The sequence below is a fragment of the Musca autumnalis genome, unplaced genomic scaffold (genome assembly GCF_047663935.1).
Source record: "Musca autumnalis isolate F117 unplaced genomic scaffold, ASM4766393v1 scaffold_3, whole genome shotgun sequence".
Lineage (NCBI taxonomy): Eukaryota > Metazoa > Arthropoda > Insecta > Diptera > Muscidae > Musca > Musca autumnalis.
Window position 1 is genome coordinate 60,853,472 of NW_027411866.1, and position 19,966 is coordinate 60,873,437.

The 19,966-nt window shown below is 35.5% G+C and overlaps 2 protein-coding genes across 2 annotated transcripts in view; one reads left to right on the top strand and one right to left on the bottom strand.

Moving 5' to 3' along the window:
- SerRS-m (Seryl-tRNA synthetase, mitochondrial) overlaps window positions 1–19,966 on the bottom strand; it is a 135,077-nt gene that overhangs the window by 97,009 nt on the left and 18,102 nt on the right. The gene's annotated exons all lie outside the window — the stretch shown is intronic.
- Window positions 1,918–13,787, top strand: LOC141399827 (uncharacterized). Its single transcript, XM_073979157.1, has 2 exons — window positions 1,918–10,346; window positions 10,421–13,787. Exons 1-2 carry the CDS (start codon window positions 9,363–9,365, stop codon window positions 10,427–10,429), a joined length of 993 nt encoding a protein of 330 aa, XP_073835258.1. The 5' UTR covers window positions 1,918–9,362; the 3' UTR covers window positions 10,430–13,787.

Sequence of the window (19,966 nt, forward strand, 5' to 3'; positions counted from 1 at the left end):
CGTTATATTCGTTCTGATGTCCAATCTATAACAATCCGTTATATTCTTTCTGATGCCCAATGTATAACAATCCGCCATATTCGTTCCTGCTACGTATACTAGAGCCATATGTCCAGCAGATCTAGCCACCCCGTGCTATATCTAACGCCAGCTCCAGAGAACCAGAATCCGGCGAATTCTTGCCGCATCTACCAAAGCTGCCATCCGTTGGTCCTGATCGCCGCTTTGAAGACACCTGCCATCCTTCCATACTGCAATGACGATGCTTTGAACACTCCTTCGTGGGCATTATATTCCAAAGCACCACATTCAGTGAAGTTCCAGTCCTGCTTTTACTATAGTTACTTCTATTCTGAAGTAACTCGTTTCATTCTGAAACATTATTATTTCTATTCTGAAATAATACGTATTTTTTCTGAGACTGAACATTCTGAATTATAAAGAAAAATTTGCATTGATCTGTTTTTATTTCTATTTCTATGGACGAAACACAAACTTTCCTTTTCAGCTACATATACATTCCAATTTTTTCTTTCAATAGCTTCAGCTGCATTCATATTATATTGTAATCCACAAAAGTGCACACGACATAAAATTTCTGTCTTTTCTTTCATTGCAGCCAGACTGCAAGGTGGGTGGATGTTAATGTCAAAGTCCTGTGTCATAGATGCCCTTTTTGCTTCTGGCAACTCAGGCTTTCTGACATTCTATGTAATTATTTTTCTTCGCACTACCGCTCACCTAAACATACATTTATGCGTTCTGTCGTCTGTACTTTCTCGGACTTTCTTACTTTCTTTTTGTTCAACACAAATCACTTGCTATTCAACCATCCATTCGGTAAGCATCGATTTCCAATAACGTATTTTCTATTGTTTTCAATAAAAAGAGCAAGATTCTGTTCAAAATGACATATTGATTCCGCCTGTGTTTTTCTTTTCTTTTCTATTTCACGCAATCCAACCTGGGAGAAATATTGTGAATTTGCGTTAAACAATTCCTGCCACAGAATGATTAATGAACATCCTAGTGTAATGTTGTTTAGTGTAAATCAACGAGGGAAAATGTCGGATCAGATTAGGGAAAATATTATGAACGAAGATGTTAGAGATTTAAATTCAATAAGACAAAGTGCAGATGATTATACAGACCCCAAAAGAAAACAACCGGTGCTGTACAATCAAGGTGATAATGTCGTAATAAAAAATATTGACGCTACTACGTCTAAAAAACTTATGCCAAAATTTAAGGGCCCGTTTGTGATAACAGAAGTACTGGAAAATGATCGTTATGTTTTACAAGATGTAAAAGGTTTCCAACAAAGCAGAATACCCTATAAAGGAGTATGGGCAGCACACAATATGAAGCATTGGAATAGGTGGTCTAGTCAGTTAATTCAACATAATTTACAAAGTTCACAGCAAACCGAATTGTCTCCTAACCAAGATACGGAACAACATCCAGAACCACCTATTGCAAATAATGATAATGTTCCATAAGGCAACCGTTCCGGAAAAAGTCAGGTGATATTTAAGTCAGGACGGCCGAATGAAGTATTAATAGTTAGAGTAGTGCTATTTTAATTGATAGCTAGTGTAAGTAGAATTATCATAGGAGAGTGAGGCGTTTTAAATCGGTTAACAAATGGCTAAGTTATAGTGGTTTATGTTTGAAAAACCCCACAAAAAACCTATAAAGGAATTCCTCATAATTTTCAAAAATATAATGTTTTTTTTGTTTTGTTCAATATTTATTTTGAAAATTATGAGAAATTCCTTTATAGTTTTTTTGTGGGGTTTTTCAAACATAAACCACTATAACTTAGCCATTTGTTAACCGATTTAAAACAATAATAGCTTATTCAAAAGACAGTATTCACCCTTTTAAAAGGAAGAAGGAACAAAAGAAATCCGTTGTGGAAAAAATAAGATATGCCCGTTTAAATTTGAAAATGTAAGAAACCCAGATTTTCACTACTTTTACCGTTATAAAAAAATAAAACGAAGTGACCCAAACGAAATAAAGGCATTGTCGTTGTCCACGGATCCCAACACGATATAATTTTGCATCAGAACACTTGAATATTTTTCGGGTCAAATTTTGTAGCACAATGTCATTTATCGGCATTTTCCGAAAAGTTTGCACATTCTTAAGGCCAAAACTGCCTGAAGGAACGTTCCAATGCTTTTGCGATATATTAGAGAGTTTTCAATTACTGTCTTGGCTACAATGTTTGTCATTGTGTTGGATCGAAAATCTCAATGGTTTGGCTGTTATATGCCAAAATATCCAAAAAACGTCAATAAAAAACTTAAAGTCAAAATCGGGAGGCTCGATTTTCAGCGTAGACATATGGTCCAGTAGACTTTTTTGCTCAGTTCAACCCCAGGAATCAGAAACGCGAAGGGCCCATTAAGGTTTTCAAATCGCCCCGGCCTAATGTAATATATATTGTAATTGATGGCAGTTCATACTCGGGAACTGAAATTCTCATAAAACGTCTTAGTCCCCTACGAAATATATTGGCTTATTTGAGGTGCAGGTAGTATAGAGTATGCCGCAAAAAATTTCAAGTCGATCGGAGCAAAATTAGCTGTGATATGAACGTTCAAAGTGAATAACCCGTTGTGTGTAGAGGCGTAGACACGAATGAACCGATCTTCTTTTTTGTGAGCTTATTAAACACATAAAAATCCTGTACTTAAGCGAGATAGATATTATTTTTTTAATGTCTCTATTTTTGGACAAAAAACGCAAAATTTTTGGCATAAGTCGGGAATACGAGCGCACACCCGATTTCTTTGAAATTTTTACCACAGGTAGGTCTCGTCGTCCTGAACACAAAAATATATATACCAACTCTGGGAAGTCCATCTTCCCGAGATATAGTCCTTTAAAGTTCCAAATTTTCTTTTAAATTATAATTTTCTTTTGCAATAGCAGGCCTTCGGCCGGGGATTTAAGACTTTCTCCTATTGGAATGTAGCATAAACCCAACAGGAACGACTTTAAATAAAATATGTATTAACTAACAATAATTTCAAAGTGGAAATATGCCCAACGGATGCATATTTTCCATTGTACGGATGAATCTACATGGGTGAAACAAGGTAGCCTTGTTGGGAGTACTGGACTGTAATCTCCTGATTCAGTATTTATTGGTTAAAATTTGTTTTTGAACACAAAAGTATTGTAATATGTACTCTTGCAGCGCCCAAATTTACGTTCGATTAAAAAATAATCACTTTGGTTCATTTCTCTCCAAAATGTGATGTCATCGTATTCGAGCCAAGTAAGGTGCCAGTGCGCTTTTGAAGGAACCCATGTTTCTCTCATGTAGCTTCATCCGTACAATGGAAAATATTCATCCGTTCGTCCTATTTCCACTTTGAAATTATTGTTAGTTAATAAATCTTTTATTTAAAGTCGTTCCTGTTCGTTTAATGCTACTTTCCTAGGGAAAAGGATGTGGAGTCCTTAGAGGACACAACATTTTTCATCTAAAAATGTCCAAATATTTCGCATTTGGATTCTTATTTTTGTTGATTTTTATTGCATTTAATATTATTTCCCCTCAGAATAGAAACATCCCAGCCAGCATTTTTTGAAATATGAATATGAGCTCATTTTCTGATCATAAATGGCTCCTTCGTCGGGTGGAAAACGTAACCTCAGACGTCTCTTCTAAACAAATCACAAATGAGTCTTCTTCTGCATTAGTTTCGAGTCATTTTTGCCCATTTTCTGATGATATATAAAGTATTTTTCGAGCCGTATTTTTATCATTTATTGTTGATTGGTTGATTAATTTAGGACTCTTTTTCGAGTCATGTTTATTATCGTTTATGAGTCTTTAGGGAGTTATTTATGAGTCTTTTTATTAGACGAAAATTAAAAGAATTTTCATTTAATTCTTCTTTGCTTTTTGTTTCTTTCCTTTGTTTCGTTGTCTTTTCTACTTTGTTATGACTTTTATTTATCCTTTATGTTGCGCGGTGGTTAGCATACTGCTTCTTCATTTTCCTTGGCAAAATCTGAAAATGTGTTATGTTTGTCTTTACTCTTAATATTATACGTTACATTTCCATCAGAGTTTTGTAGAAAGTCTACATGAGAAAACAAAACAATCAGTTTTTAATCACCTATCGGTTCAATCAGAAGGATCAGAAGGTATATAATTATAATTAGTTTTCAAACACCTGCATGACCCTTTTTTGATAAGGCATTTTTCAATCTTCCGATGATCAAAATGTGACAGTAAATAACGAAAAAAATATACAGTCACATTTTAAACGCCTCAATGATTTATTTATGATTGCTACACATTTGCTGTTGTATTTTAAATTGAACATTATAGGGAGTCACTTTCGAGTCCCTTTATGAACATACAAGCGACTTAATCAGTTTTTTAACACCAAAAGGACTGTAAAAAGACTCCGCAATGTGATTTTTGAAAAAAAAAAAAACAACCTTCCAAATGCTTGCTGGGATTATGGTAAATATTTATGGGTAAGAACGATGAAAGTATGCTATAAAAAGTCAACTGGGATAAGTCAAATTACAAAATTTGTGAGGAAAGTTGTATTATTCTCAACAGTATTTCACATGCAAAATTAATAAAAGTTTATTATTTCTATTATTATGAGCAGCAAATCTACTGCCCTTAGCTGAAACATTACCTAAATTTAATTCATTATACATTTATGCTAACGAGGGTATATGAGGAAAAGTCAGAATTTTTTAATACTCCATTTGAAAAAAATTAAAATTTTTTTTTGACGCTACATGAACGGTTTTTGGTACATGGATTGAGAAAAACTTCCCATTCTCAAATCTGTTCGAGATACTAATTTTGGATATTGCGCGCAAAAGTTATGGCGGTTTCAATTCTGATTATTAGAAAAAATCTTATAAAAACGCTATTCATTATATCGAGAAACATTGTTAATTTATGGCTTCCTACATACTATATGTTTACTGAGGTCCCATAACTTTAGTGAAAAAGTTGTAAATTTTCGAGGAAATTAGGAAAGAATTCAAAACAGTTAGTAGTTTGCAACTTGCTTTAATAAAATTCAAGCTGTTTATGCATCTGAAAAATATATATAAAATATGTACGTAACCTAAACATCGCGAAGATTCTAATGAAACCAAAACTATATAAATCCGTTTAGTGGTTTGCATATTATAGCGAAAACAAAAAAAATATTGAGGAAATTTATACAATTTTTGTATGAGAAAATATTTATTAAAATTTATTTTGTTAGTTAGTTGAAGAAAATGTTTGAAAAATAGGTCTAAGTTATTTTTCTGCTTTAGTTAAATTTCACGCAAAAAAATCAAATTTTTTATTCTAATCACTTCTCGATATCGTTTAAATAAATGTTGGGTTCCTTTAAATGGGGTAAAATCTTGAAATAAAACTGTATCGGGTAATGTTCATTTTGAAATGCGTGTAAATCGCGAAATCCTCAAAATCATTTAGTGCGCATGCGGTTTACCAATAGAGCGAATTATCTTTTAATTTCTACACTTTTGGCAGGAAGATGTTTTTGCCGCTAAGATGTAGGATCGTCTGCAGTTATGTGTGCAAAAAACTGTATAACGCTTATAATTTGCACAAAGTGCATACACTTTTTATGCGCATCCGATTTCACTATCATCCATGAAAAAATACAAAATACTAAACCTATGTCGATAAAATCCATCAAGAACCGTGGATGTAGCATCACACACTATTTTTGGTATAAACCGGATACTGCTTCCATGCCACCAATTTTTTTAAACCGCTGTTTTCGCAAAAACTCGAGTAATGCGTCAGTTTCTTCATTGAAGAGGAAACTATCCGCAAGAACATTTTACGCACATTTTCGGTTTTTGCAGTTGCTGTTTTCGCCGTTCTAGTGGATGGATTTTCACGATCTATGATTTATATGATCCGGACCATCAAAAAACTAATATATCTTGGGGTCCCAGCACAATCAAAAAGACATTGTATATACTGTACCCAAAAATTGGGGTTTTTCGAAAAAATATCGCAGTAAATTTTGGCCTTTGGCAGTGGATTACTGTGATGCTGTCTGGGCTACATAGTCAATATACATATTAAATTATGCGTAATCGCGAGTACTTTGATACTATTATATGTTTTCTGAAATACCCGAATGCGCGTCGCAGTTACACCAAATACACAAAAAACATCAAATCTGGCTTCAAAATGTCAGCATTCATAAAAGGTGAATGTGGTGGAGATTTTGAAAAGTGGTACATTAGAAGTCTAATCTTCATTTTGTATTCTTCTCGTTTGCTTCAACGTGTTTTTGTCTATTTTTATTCATTTACGCGGTCATAGCTTCCGCGCAAATTAACTTCTTTAGCCACATTTTTGAGCTTTGATAAAAACACTTCGTTTGATCCAACTATGACCATATTTCGTGGTACACTGCAATATTTCGCGAATTATAACAGTGCAAACCTTGGCTTCATCAATGTTAATTTTTTTTTTGACTTTTCGTCATATACACTTTCATATAGGCACAATAATGGTTTTAAATCGATCCACTCCTTCCGGTACCTCCCCCACAAAAGTTCGAAAATGTTCGGAAAATTTGTGCGCAAGATAACTCTTGAAGGGAATAACTGATTTGGCCCATACTTTGCACATCGTGAAATTTCTACCAGACTTAGATTAGGTTTCAATATGGTCTCAATCGGTCCACTTCTTCGGGTAGCTCCAACACAAAAGTTCATTAAAGTTCTCGAATCGTTTTGATTTTTTTTAACAACTTGTATTTACTGTCCCTATACGACGGTAATATTTTGTCCAAACTTACCCCCTGTTTTTGTAAAATTTTTTATTCTTCTCACACGAATTGTCAAATTTTGTAGATCGATTTACTCACCTTAGCGCAAATGTACAGCTCTGATTTTTAAAAGAGGAATTCTTAACTACATATGGAACGCGTCTAAGAAAAATTAGGTCCGTATGTCATCTGGGGGCTGCGCTATGGATGCCTAAATTTTTACGATTTTAGACGAACGAACAAAAACAGGGTGTTAGTTCACGTCCGATAATAAGTCATATCGGTCTACTCCTTCAGGTACCTCCCCCACAAAAGTACAAACATGTTCGGAAAGAGTTATCCTGCGCACAATAGCACGATAACTCTTGAAAGGAGTGACCTATTTGGTCCATACTTTACACATCCTAATATATCTACCAGATATAGAACAAATTCGAACATTTGTGGACTACTTTGGGAACCTCCCACTTAAAATTTCGGATAAGTTAATTGTAATACCTGCTCTTGAATCATTTTGATTTATGTTGAAGCAAATTGCATTCGCTGCCTCCCTTACGACAGTAAAGTTTTTTGCAGGGGCAAGTCCATACTTCTTGAGAAAACAGTCCGAAAGGTGTAAAAACACCTATGGCACCATATGTAGTGGTAGGAGAGCACGATAAATCTCAAACTGATCAACCGTTTTCTCTTGAACGGGGCAACCAATTTGGCCCAAACATTGGATCTCTTAATATTCCCAGCAAAATTTTAAGGAAGGGGTCCATGCGATGACGTGATTTCGTGGAATCTTTTGCATTGGATCAAACGAAGTCGTGAAAGATCCGATATTTTCATTAGCAGTTGAATCAATGCCAAGGAAGTCGTAAAGATCCGATCTTTTCATCAACATTTGAACCCATGCAAAGAAAGTCGTGAAAGATCCGATCTTTTCATCAGCATTTGAACGCATTCCATCGATCCAATAAAGATGAATTTTGTGTTTTTATTTATACACATTTTTCTAAATACGTACAGTGAGTCAATTAAGCATTTTGCCTCTTTAGAAAATTGAAAAAATTTCAATAAATTCGTTTAAAACCATCAAATTAGTGGTCAGAAAGTGGAAAATTTGTATGTAGTATGTTTGTGGATAGTTTAGTGTCCAATATCGGCAAGAACCGCTGCGAAAGGCTAAATGGTCTTCGAGATATTGACAAAAATCTACAACAACGCAAAATATTTTACCTCAAAAATGTATTTTGCCTTTTACATATTTTTTGAGAAAATGACATTTTTGTTACACGCTAAAGATTTTTATAGTAACCGTTGGAGATTATAACATTATACAACCGTTGCGGCACCAGTTTCACCATCTTGCGACATGTTTTCGCTGTTATTTTCTCCAATTTTCCTACATTAATTTCTTCGACAATATTTTACATTAATTTTGGTCATTACCCACATTAATCTCTAAGAAAATCAGTGAAATATGATTCGACGCCACCTTCAAATCATAACAAATTCGTAAAAATAAATAAAAAGCTAAGATGAATCGCAAATAGCGAAATAAATTACAGTTTAGAATTATGAAAATCAAGAACAGAGGCAAAAAATTGTTTAAAAATTCGCGAAGATCCTTCCTGGCCGCTTCCAAAAATTAATCGGGTCTTCAATATTAATCTCGGAACCAATGTCTTGGATCAAGTGTCTGCAAGGTTCCAAAATCCAAAGATATTGACGGTATTATGTTTTCGATATTATGTTTTCCGTGCACAGTGCTTCCATGCTTCCTGGCATACTGGTCCAAAAGTTATACGATGACCCACTGAAATGACTACTGGCCGCGATGTCTATCGAAAAGATATGATTTTCAAAATAGGGTCCACTTCCATAATGGACTATTTCGGTACATTACTTCAAGTACCTCCTCCGCAACACTTTTGAACTTTAATCCTAATCCACATTTTTGTTCAAATGCCCAAAAAGGGCCACAAAATTCTGAAAAGACCCTAAATACATTGGATCTGTCGTAAATAGGCTGAGGGTATATCTCTGTCGGCAAAGCTGACTGATACTTTTTTATTCCTATTGAACTTTCAAGACAAATGTACTAGGTGTATCTACTATTTTGAGCAGGTGTGTATATTGTAGTAGAATTGGCATCATTGACAAAGGAAATACAACTATGTAAACGGATATCAATTACTGAGTAGTCTTAAGATCTATGTATTTGTATTTGATATACACAAAAATATGATGAAATAAAAAGAACGCCATTCTGTAGAGTGAAGCACAAGAGTTAACATCGTCAGGTGTGGTACAACCTAAGCCAAACGAACATTGTGAAATTAACAAAGAAAGAAAAAGGCTCCAGTAAAACAAAAATAGCTTAAGAAGTTAAGAAATTAATTGAATAGAACGGGGTTAAAAATTAAAACTTCAGAAAACTTCAGAAAAACTTCAGAAAACTTCAGAAAAAACTTCAGAAACTTCAGAAATAAAAAAAGAATAAAACTGCGAATCTAATAAAAAGAAAAAGAAGAAAATAATCAAAGTGGTGTTTAAAAGAGCAATACCAACATGACGACGCGTGAAGAAATAATGACGGAATTGAAGAACCTGGGAATATCATTTCCAGATACCGCAACTATAATGCAATTGCGAGAAATGTTAAAGAATGTAATTGGTGACAACGCAGCCAATAATACAAGTACAGCAGCTGCTTCAGCATCAGCAGAGGTAGCAACAGAAACGGAAACTGACATATTGGTAAGACATCTAGAAAACAAAATGAAAATACTCCGACTACAGAAGGAAGTAGAAGAGTTGGAAGAGCAGAAAGACTCAAAGCGCAAAACAACAGCTACATTTGCCGACATAGAAGGCGCGCTACCCAAGTTCAGCGGAGACAATGAAGAAAATATACTGAAGTGGGTACAGGAATTCGAGAAAGTTACCGAAGTGGTCGGCTGCACGTCAGCAGAAAAATTTTTGTTCGCACGCCGTATGATGGCGGGAAGCGCCATCTTGTTCATGCGAACATCGGTGTCTCGTGATTGGCCTGGATTTAAAGAAGAACTGTGTGCGGAGTTTAAGAGAGATCTTGGAGCCAAAGAAATTTTGAAAAAGTTGGAAAGCAGAGTATGGCGTAAAGGTGGTGAGAGTTTGCATAGATACGTGCTTATTATGCAGCAGATTGCGGAAGACGCTCCTATCAGTGAAGCCGAAAAAATTGAATATATCGTGGAGGGCTTACGTGACAAATCTCCGGCTGCATCTATTTTTTACAACGTGACGTCAATAGCCGAATTTAAGAATCTCATACCAAGATATGAGAAGTTGATGGATAATCGAGTGATGCAGAGTGGTGGAGCGATGGTTGCCTTACAAGATGTACGCTGTTTTAACTGTTCCGAATTTGGTCACTATGCAACCAATTGCCAAAAAGAAAAGAGACAAGCTGGATCATGTTTTAAGTGCGGAAAGATGGGGCATTTGAAAGCCCACTGCCCAGTGAGAGCTGTAGCCACTGTGCCCAACCATAACCCATTTTGTAACGTAAAGGTAAGAGTAGCTCTAGGCAGTAACATATCAGAGTCTAATTTCCGAAACGTTTATTCTCTTTTTGATACCGGTAGCCCTTGTAGTTTCGTGAGTATGTCGGTGGTACGGTTGTTGTGTCCAGGTTTAGAAGTCGAGAAGGAAAGCGTGTCACAGTTTAGAGGACTCGATGGGAAGCAGCTTAGAACGTGCGGCACAATACCGGCGACAATTGAATATGCAGGAAAAAGAAATACCCTTAGATTATATGTTTTAATGAATAATGCCCCTTGTGACTTAGTACTCGGTAGGGATTTTTTGTTTATGTTCTCAATATTTTTATATCTCAAAGATGAGTGTCCGGAACCCAATGAAATGAAACAAAATTCCGGAAATGATTTTTTTAAGTTGTGTGAGAAGTCGAAACCAAAAAGTGAATTGAATTCTGGATCGCTCATAATAAATAATGAAAATTATGAATCTGTGTATGATTTTGGCCTGCAGGACACTGGGGATAGGGAGGAAAAGGGGGATGATCATTTTCAAATGGTGAGCAACATCGATGTAGGAAAAGGAAAATTGGAGAAATTGGATGTTAACCCGAATCTCAAAGAAAAGGAAAGGGGCATGGTAAAAAAAGTAATCACGGAAAAATATTTTGAGATTTTTAAAGAAAGTCCAGAACCGTCTGAGTTTAGGGCAAATATTATATTGAATTCGGGAAACACAACCTATTGTTCACCTCGAAGGCTATCTTTCGCAGAAAAAGAGGAGGTGAAGAAAATTATTTCGGACTTATTAGAAAAGGGAATAATACGCCACAGCAAATCACCTTATGCCTCTCCGATAGTGTTAACAAAAAAGAAGAGTGGAGAAACAAGGATGTGTATTGACTATAGGTCACTAAATAAAATGATAGTTAGGGACAACTACCCAATTCCGTTAATAGAAGACTGCTTGGAACACCTTGAGGGAAAGTCGTGGTTTACAATCATGGACTTGAAATCGGGATTTTACCAAATCAGATTAGAAGAAGACGCTGTGAAGTATACATCTTTCGTAATTCCGAGTGGACAATACGAATTTTTAAGATTGCCTTTTGGACTTAAAAATGGACCGGCTATATTTCAGCGTTTTATTGCTGGCATTTTTAGAGACTTTTTAGACAGAAATGAGATAGTGATTTATATGGACGATATAGTGGTTGCGTCGAGAACTTTGGATGAGCACAAAGAACTTTTGGGAAAAATTTTAGAGCGGCTAGCTGAGCATGGTCTAAAACTTAAGCTGGAGAAATGTAAATTTGCATACTCGGAAATAGAGTATCTCGGATATAAGGTATCTAGAAAGGGAATTGAACCTTCCGAGGGACATTTGAAAGCCATCAAGGAATACCCAGAGCCGAAAAACGTAAAGGGGATGCAGGCGTTTGTGGGTCTCTGTTCATATTTTAGAAGATTTGTAAAAGGATTTTCAATAATAGCGAAACCATTGCATGACGCAACAAAGGATAATACTAGGTATGAGTTTTCGGACGAATGTAGACAGGCTTTTGAGACCCTTAAGAAATATTTAACATCTGGCCCTGTATTAGCGATATATAACCCTCGGAGGGAGACAGAATTGCATTGCGACGCTAGTGCAATAGGGTTTGGTTCCATCCTGGTGCAAAAACAAGATGATGGGTTATTTCATCCGGTAGCTTATTTTTCAAAAAGAACAACGGATGCAGAGTCACGCTATCACAGTTTCGAATTAGAGACCTTAGCAATTATATATTCGCTTAGAAGGTTCAGAGTTTACTTGGAGGGGATTAATTTCAAAATTGTGACAGATTGTAACTCACTTGCGCTAACCTTATCCAAGAGGAACTTAAATAGTAGAATTGCGAGGTGGGCACTGGAACTAGAAAACTTTAATTACACTATAGTGCACAGGCCAGGGACTAAGATGAGTCATGTAGATGCCCTCTCACGGGTAGATAAGGAGGGTGGAGATGTGGTGGCGACTATTGAAACGGAGGACATTGAGTTTCAGTTATGTGCGGCGCAGGCTAGGGATAAACTAATAAGTGAGTTAAAGTCGGGTTTGGAAGAAGGGAATGTGCGAGGGTATGATATGGTAAATGGTGTAGTGTACAAAGAAACAAAGGATGGGTTAAGGTTTTATGTCCCCGTAGAGATGGAAACAGAGGTAATCAGAACTACCCACGAAAAAATAGGGCATTTGGGTGTAGACAAATGTTACCTTAAGATGAAAGACCATTATTGGTTTCCTCACATGAAAGAAAAAATAGAAAAGCATAGGAGAAATTGCCTGAAATGCATAATGTACTCAGCCCCACATAGACCTAATGCAAGACAGTTGCATAATATTCCGAAAGAGCCTAGGCCTTTTCACACAATTCATTTAGATCATTTAGGACCTTTACCGTCACTTCAGTCTAAAAGGAAGCATATCCTGGTAATTATTGATGCGTTCACAAAGTTTGTTAGATTATATCCAGTATTGTCCACGAGTACTAAGGAAGTCAAGGCAGCATTGTTAAAATATTTTGACTATTATAGTCGACCGGTGAGATGTATAACGGACCGCGGAAGTTGCTTCACATCGGGGGAATTTTCAGAATTTTTAGCGGAGAGGAATATTGATCATGTGAAGGTAGCAGTACATTCCCCCCAAGCGAACGGTCAGGTCGAAAGAGTAAATAGAACCTTGGTGGGAATGTTAGCTAAATTCAGTGAGCCGGTGGCGCATTCAGATTGGGCAAAGCAATTGAGCAAGATAGAGTTTGCTTTTAATAACACAGTCAATCGGTCAATAGGAGACACGCCAAGTAAATTATTGTTTGGCGTTCCTCAAAGGGGAGAAATTATCGACAAGTTATCTGAATACCTGGAGGAAAACTTTTTGGGCCCGGGGAGGGGTATTCAGGAAATAAGAGATAAGGCTGCCGTTTGCATTGCGAGGTCGCAGGAGTATAGTGCGAAAAGGGCACAGGAGAAAGGAGGTGCAGTTAACTCATACAGTGTAGGGGATTTTGTAGTTATCCGAAATGTGGATACCACCGTGGGTGTAAATAAAAAATTATTGCCTAAGTTTAAAGGGCCCTACGTGATACATAAGGTGCTACCGAACGATCGCTACGTAGTGAGAGACATTGAGAACTGCCAAATTACACAGATTCCTTATGATGGTGTTATTGAGGCCTGCAATATGAGGCTCTGGAAATCGGAAGACTCTGGTTGAGTTGCCTAGGGCTTCTCTTCCCTAGTATTGTATTATTTTGTATATAGTAGCATGTAATTAAATTAAGTATCTGGTGACCGGGTCGGTCAGTACCGTCAGGTTAGCCGAGCTGTAGTAGAATTGGCATCATTGACAAAGGAAATACAACTATGTAAACGGATATCAATTACTGAGTAGTCTTAAGATCTATGTATTTGTATTTGATATACACAAAAATATGATGAAATAAAAAGAACGCCATTCTGTAGAGTGAAGCACAAGAGTTAACAATATGTACAATCGAAGGTTTTTTCCTTCATGATTTGCAATGTCTTCCAGTTCGGAAGTTTGGTAGATTGACAGTGGCTTAGAACGTTTTTTACTTTTTTATTTTATTAATAGATGATTTTATAAACATTTATAGTAAATCCAGTTGTTGTATAAGTATTCTTAGTTATAGTAAACAGCTAATAGTTGGCTTAGCGATATTGCTGTTAGCCATATTAAAGTTATATTTATATAATAATATACATACATCTATATAATAGTAACAATAGTTTTTTACATATTATATTAATTTATAATTAGTTGCCTATATTTGAAGCATGTAAGAACATATTTATATAGAGAGAGAAAGTTTGTGCCATTTTATATATCGATTATTTCATTGTCTTGGAGTCTATTCTTCCCGAAGTACATATTTCTATATTCCGAATAAATGGGACATACGCCAATAAAATGTGTTTTTAATTCCATTCATGTTGCAAATTGTACAAAGTATATTTGCATCAGCTTTAGAAGTAAACGATTTAGAGGCTAGATTTAGCAAACCACCTCTGGCTTTTATAATCCAGCCTGTCGCATGTGAGGAGAGATCCTTAAGGCTTCTGCACATACGGCGCGTTCAACAAACACATGAAAACTTCAACAACAAACTTGGCATCACTTACACTTTTTTCATGTTTTTTTTGTTTCTAAAGCGCGACGCGACGCACAACGGACCGTATGTGTCGGGGCCATTAGTTAACTCTTGCATCTGATTATATTGTAAACTCGAATACAGATCATGGAATTGCGAATTCCTCGCAGTATTGGATAAGTCATCACGTTCCCTAGTACTCAATGCAATAAATATCTCCTTCCAATACATACATATTGGTACGGTGTTATTGGGAGGAGTATAACCTAGATTTTCACATAGGTCGGACCATTCTTTTGCCCAGTAGATGTTTAATTCCTTGGTCTTTTCGGCAAGTATACGAGGTAATCTATTGGGACTAAGTCTTAACACCCGGTTTATATAACAGAAATGCATCTTTAAAGTAGAAGCATATAATGTGGTTAAGGCAGTTTCTAAGTAAAGCATGTAGTTGGGCGTATTGTTGTGAAGTAACAACATTTTTTTAATAAAGAAACGCAAAAATTTCTCAACACATTCATAGCGCTGAAACCCCCACATTTGTGCCGCATAGAATAATATACATTTTGAACAAGCACCCAGCGAAAAGTTTGCCTCCAAAGAGGCAGTTAAATGATATGTACAAGTGATTTGGAAGTGCATCAAATTATGCATTTTCCCTCATGATTTTTACAAGGGAGTGACCCCGGAAAGAGGCACTCCATTGCACCGCATTTTAACTGACCCTTTCCTTTCGGTAGAATAGGAGGCAGTCCAGAGCACGTGTTTTGAATAACAAAATCAAATGCATTTATTATTTGTGTAAAACAAACATATTAATAACTTTATAACGTAAATTAACACAAATTATGAAAATTCTCTATTGAATTCAATCGCAAACATGTGTGTTTCCTCCGCTCTTCATTTAATCCAAGCTTAAGTGCTTTTGCTTCATCTGCTAAATGGGTTTGATATTGTCTTCCCATCACTAGTTAAGATTTCGACATGTACTCCAACAGCACTCCATTGGGAAATTTTCTTCTCGTGAGTTACCGGAAAAATGTTCACAAATTAAATATTATTTAGTTAGTATTAACAAATGTTTGCAAATGTTAACACGATTATCTCTTTTTGGAAATGTATTCCGCAGCCTGTAGAGATGTACAAACTGATTTATGTACATGTAGGAATCTCTAACAACTGCTAATAAAATGTAGTGAATGGAGTGCCTTTTTCACGACTCCGTTTGCACTGCATCCGGATGCTGTTAAATTGTGAGGAATTGGAGTGCCTTTTTCACGACTCCGTTGAACTGCCTCCGGATGTTGTTAAAATGTGACAAATGGATGTGATTCTTTGGATTGCATCCAAATGCGGTTAAAATGTGAGGAATGGAGTGCCTTTTTCACGACTCCGTTTGAACTGCATAAAAACATGCCCTGAAAGAAGTAGTCTACATTCCATCCCATTTTGGATGTCGCTAGTTTATTTTGTAAATGTGTAGTAAATGAGAAATTGTAAGTTAATTCGACTCCTAAGTACGTATATTAATTGACAATCTCAACTTCTTCATTTCCATAAAACCATTTTAAATTGGATGCAATTCGATTGCCTTTGCGAAAAATAAGAACTTTCGATTTAGACAGATTAACTTTAAGACCCCATTTTATGCAATATCTGTGTAAAGCATCTATCATTACTTGTAAAGCTTTGGGTGTTTCAGATAGCATAACAATGTCGTCAGCGTAAAGTAGAACTTTGACGATCGTATCAGCTACATCGACGCCTCCAGGTAATTCATCCGGCAAATCATTAAGGTACAGCGAAAACAATGTTGGACTTAGAATGCAGCCTTGCTTAACACCAGAGCTAACTGTAAATGAATTAGAGAATGTGAATCCGTCCCAAACTTTTGTTGTTGTATTATCATATAATGCCTGCAGTATTCTTATTAGTTTTGTAGATAGACCCATAGAAGACAGCTTGTAAAAAAGACTGTTCCTCGGGATCAAGTCAAAAGCTGTTGAAAAATCAACAAAAAAACTATAAGTACATTTATTATTAACCCTTTTTAGATGTATAATATTTACAAGATTGAAAATGTTGTCTACAGTAGAGTACCCCTTTCTGAAACCTGCATGGAACTCGTTAAGAACATTATTTCTGGTAAGCCAAAAGGTTTTGCGATTCAACAATATGTTATTGGAAATTTTGAATATTGTATCCATAAGGGACAAAACCCTATAGTTTGAGGCAACATTCGGATCACCCTTCTTGAATAATGGGATAAGAACGGATCCTTTAAAACACTCTGGGATATCTTCATATAAAAATTATGTTATTAAACACATGGAGTACTTCTTTGAGAAAATTCATTGGTGCGTTTTTGTAAAACTCGCAGGGTATTCCATCTTGACCCGACGACTTTTTGCTTTTGAGCTTTTTTATGACATTTTCCAATTCAAAAAATGGAGAATCAATAAAGAGATCTACGTAAGAGGGAATGCACCACAATATAGAGCTATCATCAATATCATTTTGCAGAATACTCTCAAAATGAATCTTAAATTGATTTGAACTGATATTGCCTCTACGCAATTGATTAGACTTTTTCAAAGATTTGGACAGCGCCCACCAATCTTGCAGTTTATCCTATCTAGCTTGGTTAGGTTGTTATTATAGAATGCTTATTTTTTCTTAGTACACAAATATCGGAATTTGGACCTCGATATGAAATAGCGTTGACTGTTAATTATTGTGTGAGATTTTCTATAGTTTTTTAAATGTTTAATCATACTGGATCTGAATCATATTGGATCTGCCAATCAAACCATTTTTGTTTGGGTTCAAAGACCACATTATTTTTCTTTCTCACTTGAGATTGTTTTATTTTAGAAGTTATTTGATTAACCAAGTAATTAACAGACTGATTTGGCATATATCTGTAATATGTTGACAGCTCCGATAACTTATTTTTATATTGAAGAGTATGTTTATCTTGCCAATATAGCCTTTGAAATGATATTTGATTATTCTGAACGAGAGGTCAGTTATTTGGTATTTTTAACTCCAAATGTAAGGTCATATGATCAGAGAAGGTTTCTAAATCAACGTGTAAGTTGGTAACGAACTGCAAAAAGCTACACAGAAAGTAAAATTTCCATCAGAATCACCTGATGTTCTCCCTCCAATATCATCAACAAACGTTAACAGCTTTCTGCCATTATTGTTGAATGTTTTGTCTTTTGATTGCCTTAATCCTTAATCCTTAGGCTTAATAGGAGTACAACATCTCTATTAGTGGGCCTAACTTACAAGATTCGGCATATTACAAGTAACAATGGTTGTTGTGTTCTTGTATCTATTGATTTGGAGAAAGCCTTTGACAGGATTAGCCATGAACTATTGGTTTTTAAACTATCCCATAATTTTGCGTTTTCAATTACATTCTGTGCACTAATTGAATCGTATCTTGGCTGTAGATAATAATATGTTTATGCCGGTGGTAATCATTCAAGTTTGTTGCCAGTTGTGAGTGGTGTCCCACAAGGGTCAGTGCTAGGCCCATTATTGTTTATCTTGTTTCTGAATGATTTTTTTGCTACAGTTGCTTCTGAAAATTGCCTTCCTTATACTTTTGCGGATGATATCCAACTATTGCTTAAGTGTGATGTTGCTTTCCCTGATGTCATGCAAAGTGTTGTAAATCATGTTAGTTCAACAGTAGCTAATTGGATGTTTACAAATAAGTTATCTATCAATGCCAACAAAACGAAGGCTATGTCCTTTGGTTTTCCTGTCGATTCGGAAATTGAAGTCCGATATAATAATATACAAATTGAATTTGTTGATTGTATAAAATGCCTTGGTGTGATTGTTGACAATGCGCTGACTTTTGAAGTTCATATCAATTCATTGGTTTCCAAAATTAACTTTATGTTAAGGAAGCTTTATAGCACCGAATTATGTCTTTCGAATGATATTAAAAAATACCTTGTAAAAGCATTGATAATGCCAATAATCATGTACAACATAGAAGTATTCTCAGGAACATTTGGTTTTGTGCTTAAGAAGCTTCAAATTGCCTTTAATAGAGTAGTAAGATTTGTCTATTCGCTTAAAAGATTGCAGCATGTCACTCCTTTTGTTATTGATTTTTTAGGTTGCAAATTTCGTGATTTTATTAATTTACGAAAATGCCTTCTCTTCTACAAATGCTTTAAGATGCAGACGCCACTTTACTTTGTACATTTATTCAGTTTTACAAGATCATATCGGAACCCCCAAATTCGCATTCCTTTGCTCACACCTCCATTAGAGAGATCGTTTCTTGTTCGAGTAGCTAGAGTATATAATGTATTGCCACTGCCCTTAAGAGGAGTGTTTGGTCTTTCATTAGTTGTATTCCGCAGAAAAATGTTGGAGTATATTGTTTCACGTTACTCCCAATTGTGATCTATTTATATTAATTTTCATATTATCCGCTTATAGCTCAAATGCTTTAAATATTTTTTTTCCTATGCTGCATACATGTGAATTTGAATGTAGTCACTGTGTCGTATTTGAAATATTTAGGCACATCACTGAGTGGTTCATTTCATATTCAGATGTAAATGTAGTTTTTTTGGAGTACTTACTTTGCATTTAATGATCTGAAGTTTCATAAAAAATAATGAATTTTCATAAAATATTTGTTTTTGTAATTCTCATTAATCAAAAAAAAAAAAAAAATAAAAAATTTAATATTATTTATGCATATTTATATTGCTCTTATTATAAATGCTGTATTTCTTTTGGAGTAGTTATCCTTTCCATTCTTGGAGTATCAAAATTCAATTAATCAAAATGTTTTTTATTTACATTTTTTTTATTTTTAATTACTGCCCCCTTTTTTATACATAGTAATTATTTTTTTTGAGTAGTTCTAACATCCCTCCCTTGTTATATTTAAGCTATTTTATATAATATTAAATTGAACTTTATACTGTAGTATACAGCCTTAAGGTCGAAAGACTGGGCATATGAACATTGAAATAAATAAATAAAAATAAATAAAAAAATAATCCAGTTATATCTGTAAACCCATCAATAATACTTTCTTCAAGACACTGACCACCAAGTCTAGCATTTAGATCTCCCATAATGCAGAAGTTAACTAGACTGAACTCACTAAAAATTTTTTCAAATTGTTCCATATCCATTTTGTGCAATTTAGATATGGGGGAATCAAATAGAAAACAGACCCATAGAAGTTGGCCGATAATAATACCGTGAAATTATTAATTACTACGAAACCCTCGCCAGGGGTAACAATCTTGACGCGATGTGAGGGCTTAAGGTCACAATCCCCCCCACCCAATCTTCTGGAAGCTTGGGCCGAGGAGATTGTGGTCGACCAAAGGTTACCCACGTAGTGATCTCCTACGTAACAGAGATCCCCTAACGCCGGGGTGTCAGGCGAATCCGTGCCTATCGGTGTTCCAAGGTTTGCAGTTAGGGTACCAACTGTATTAGAACG

Coding starts and splice junctions, on each gene's coding strand:
- LOC141399827 (XM_073979157.1), top strand. CDS start 9,363: ATGACGACGCGTGAAGAAATAATGACGGAATTGAAGAACCTGGGAATA.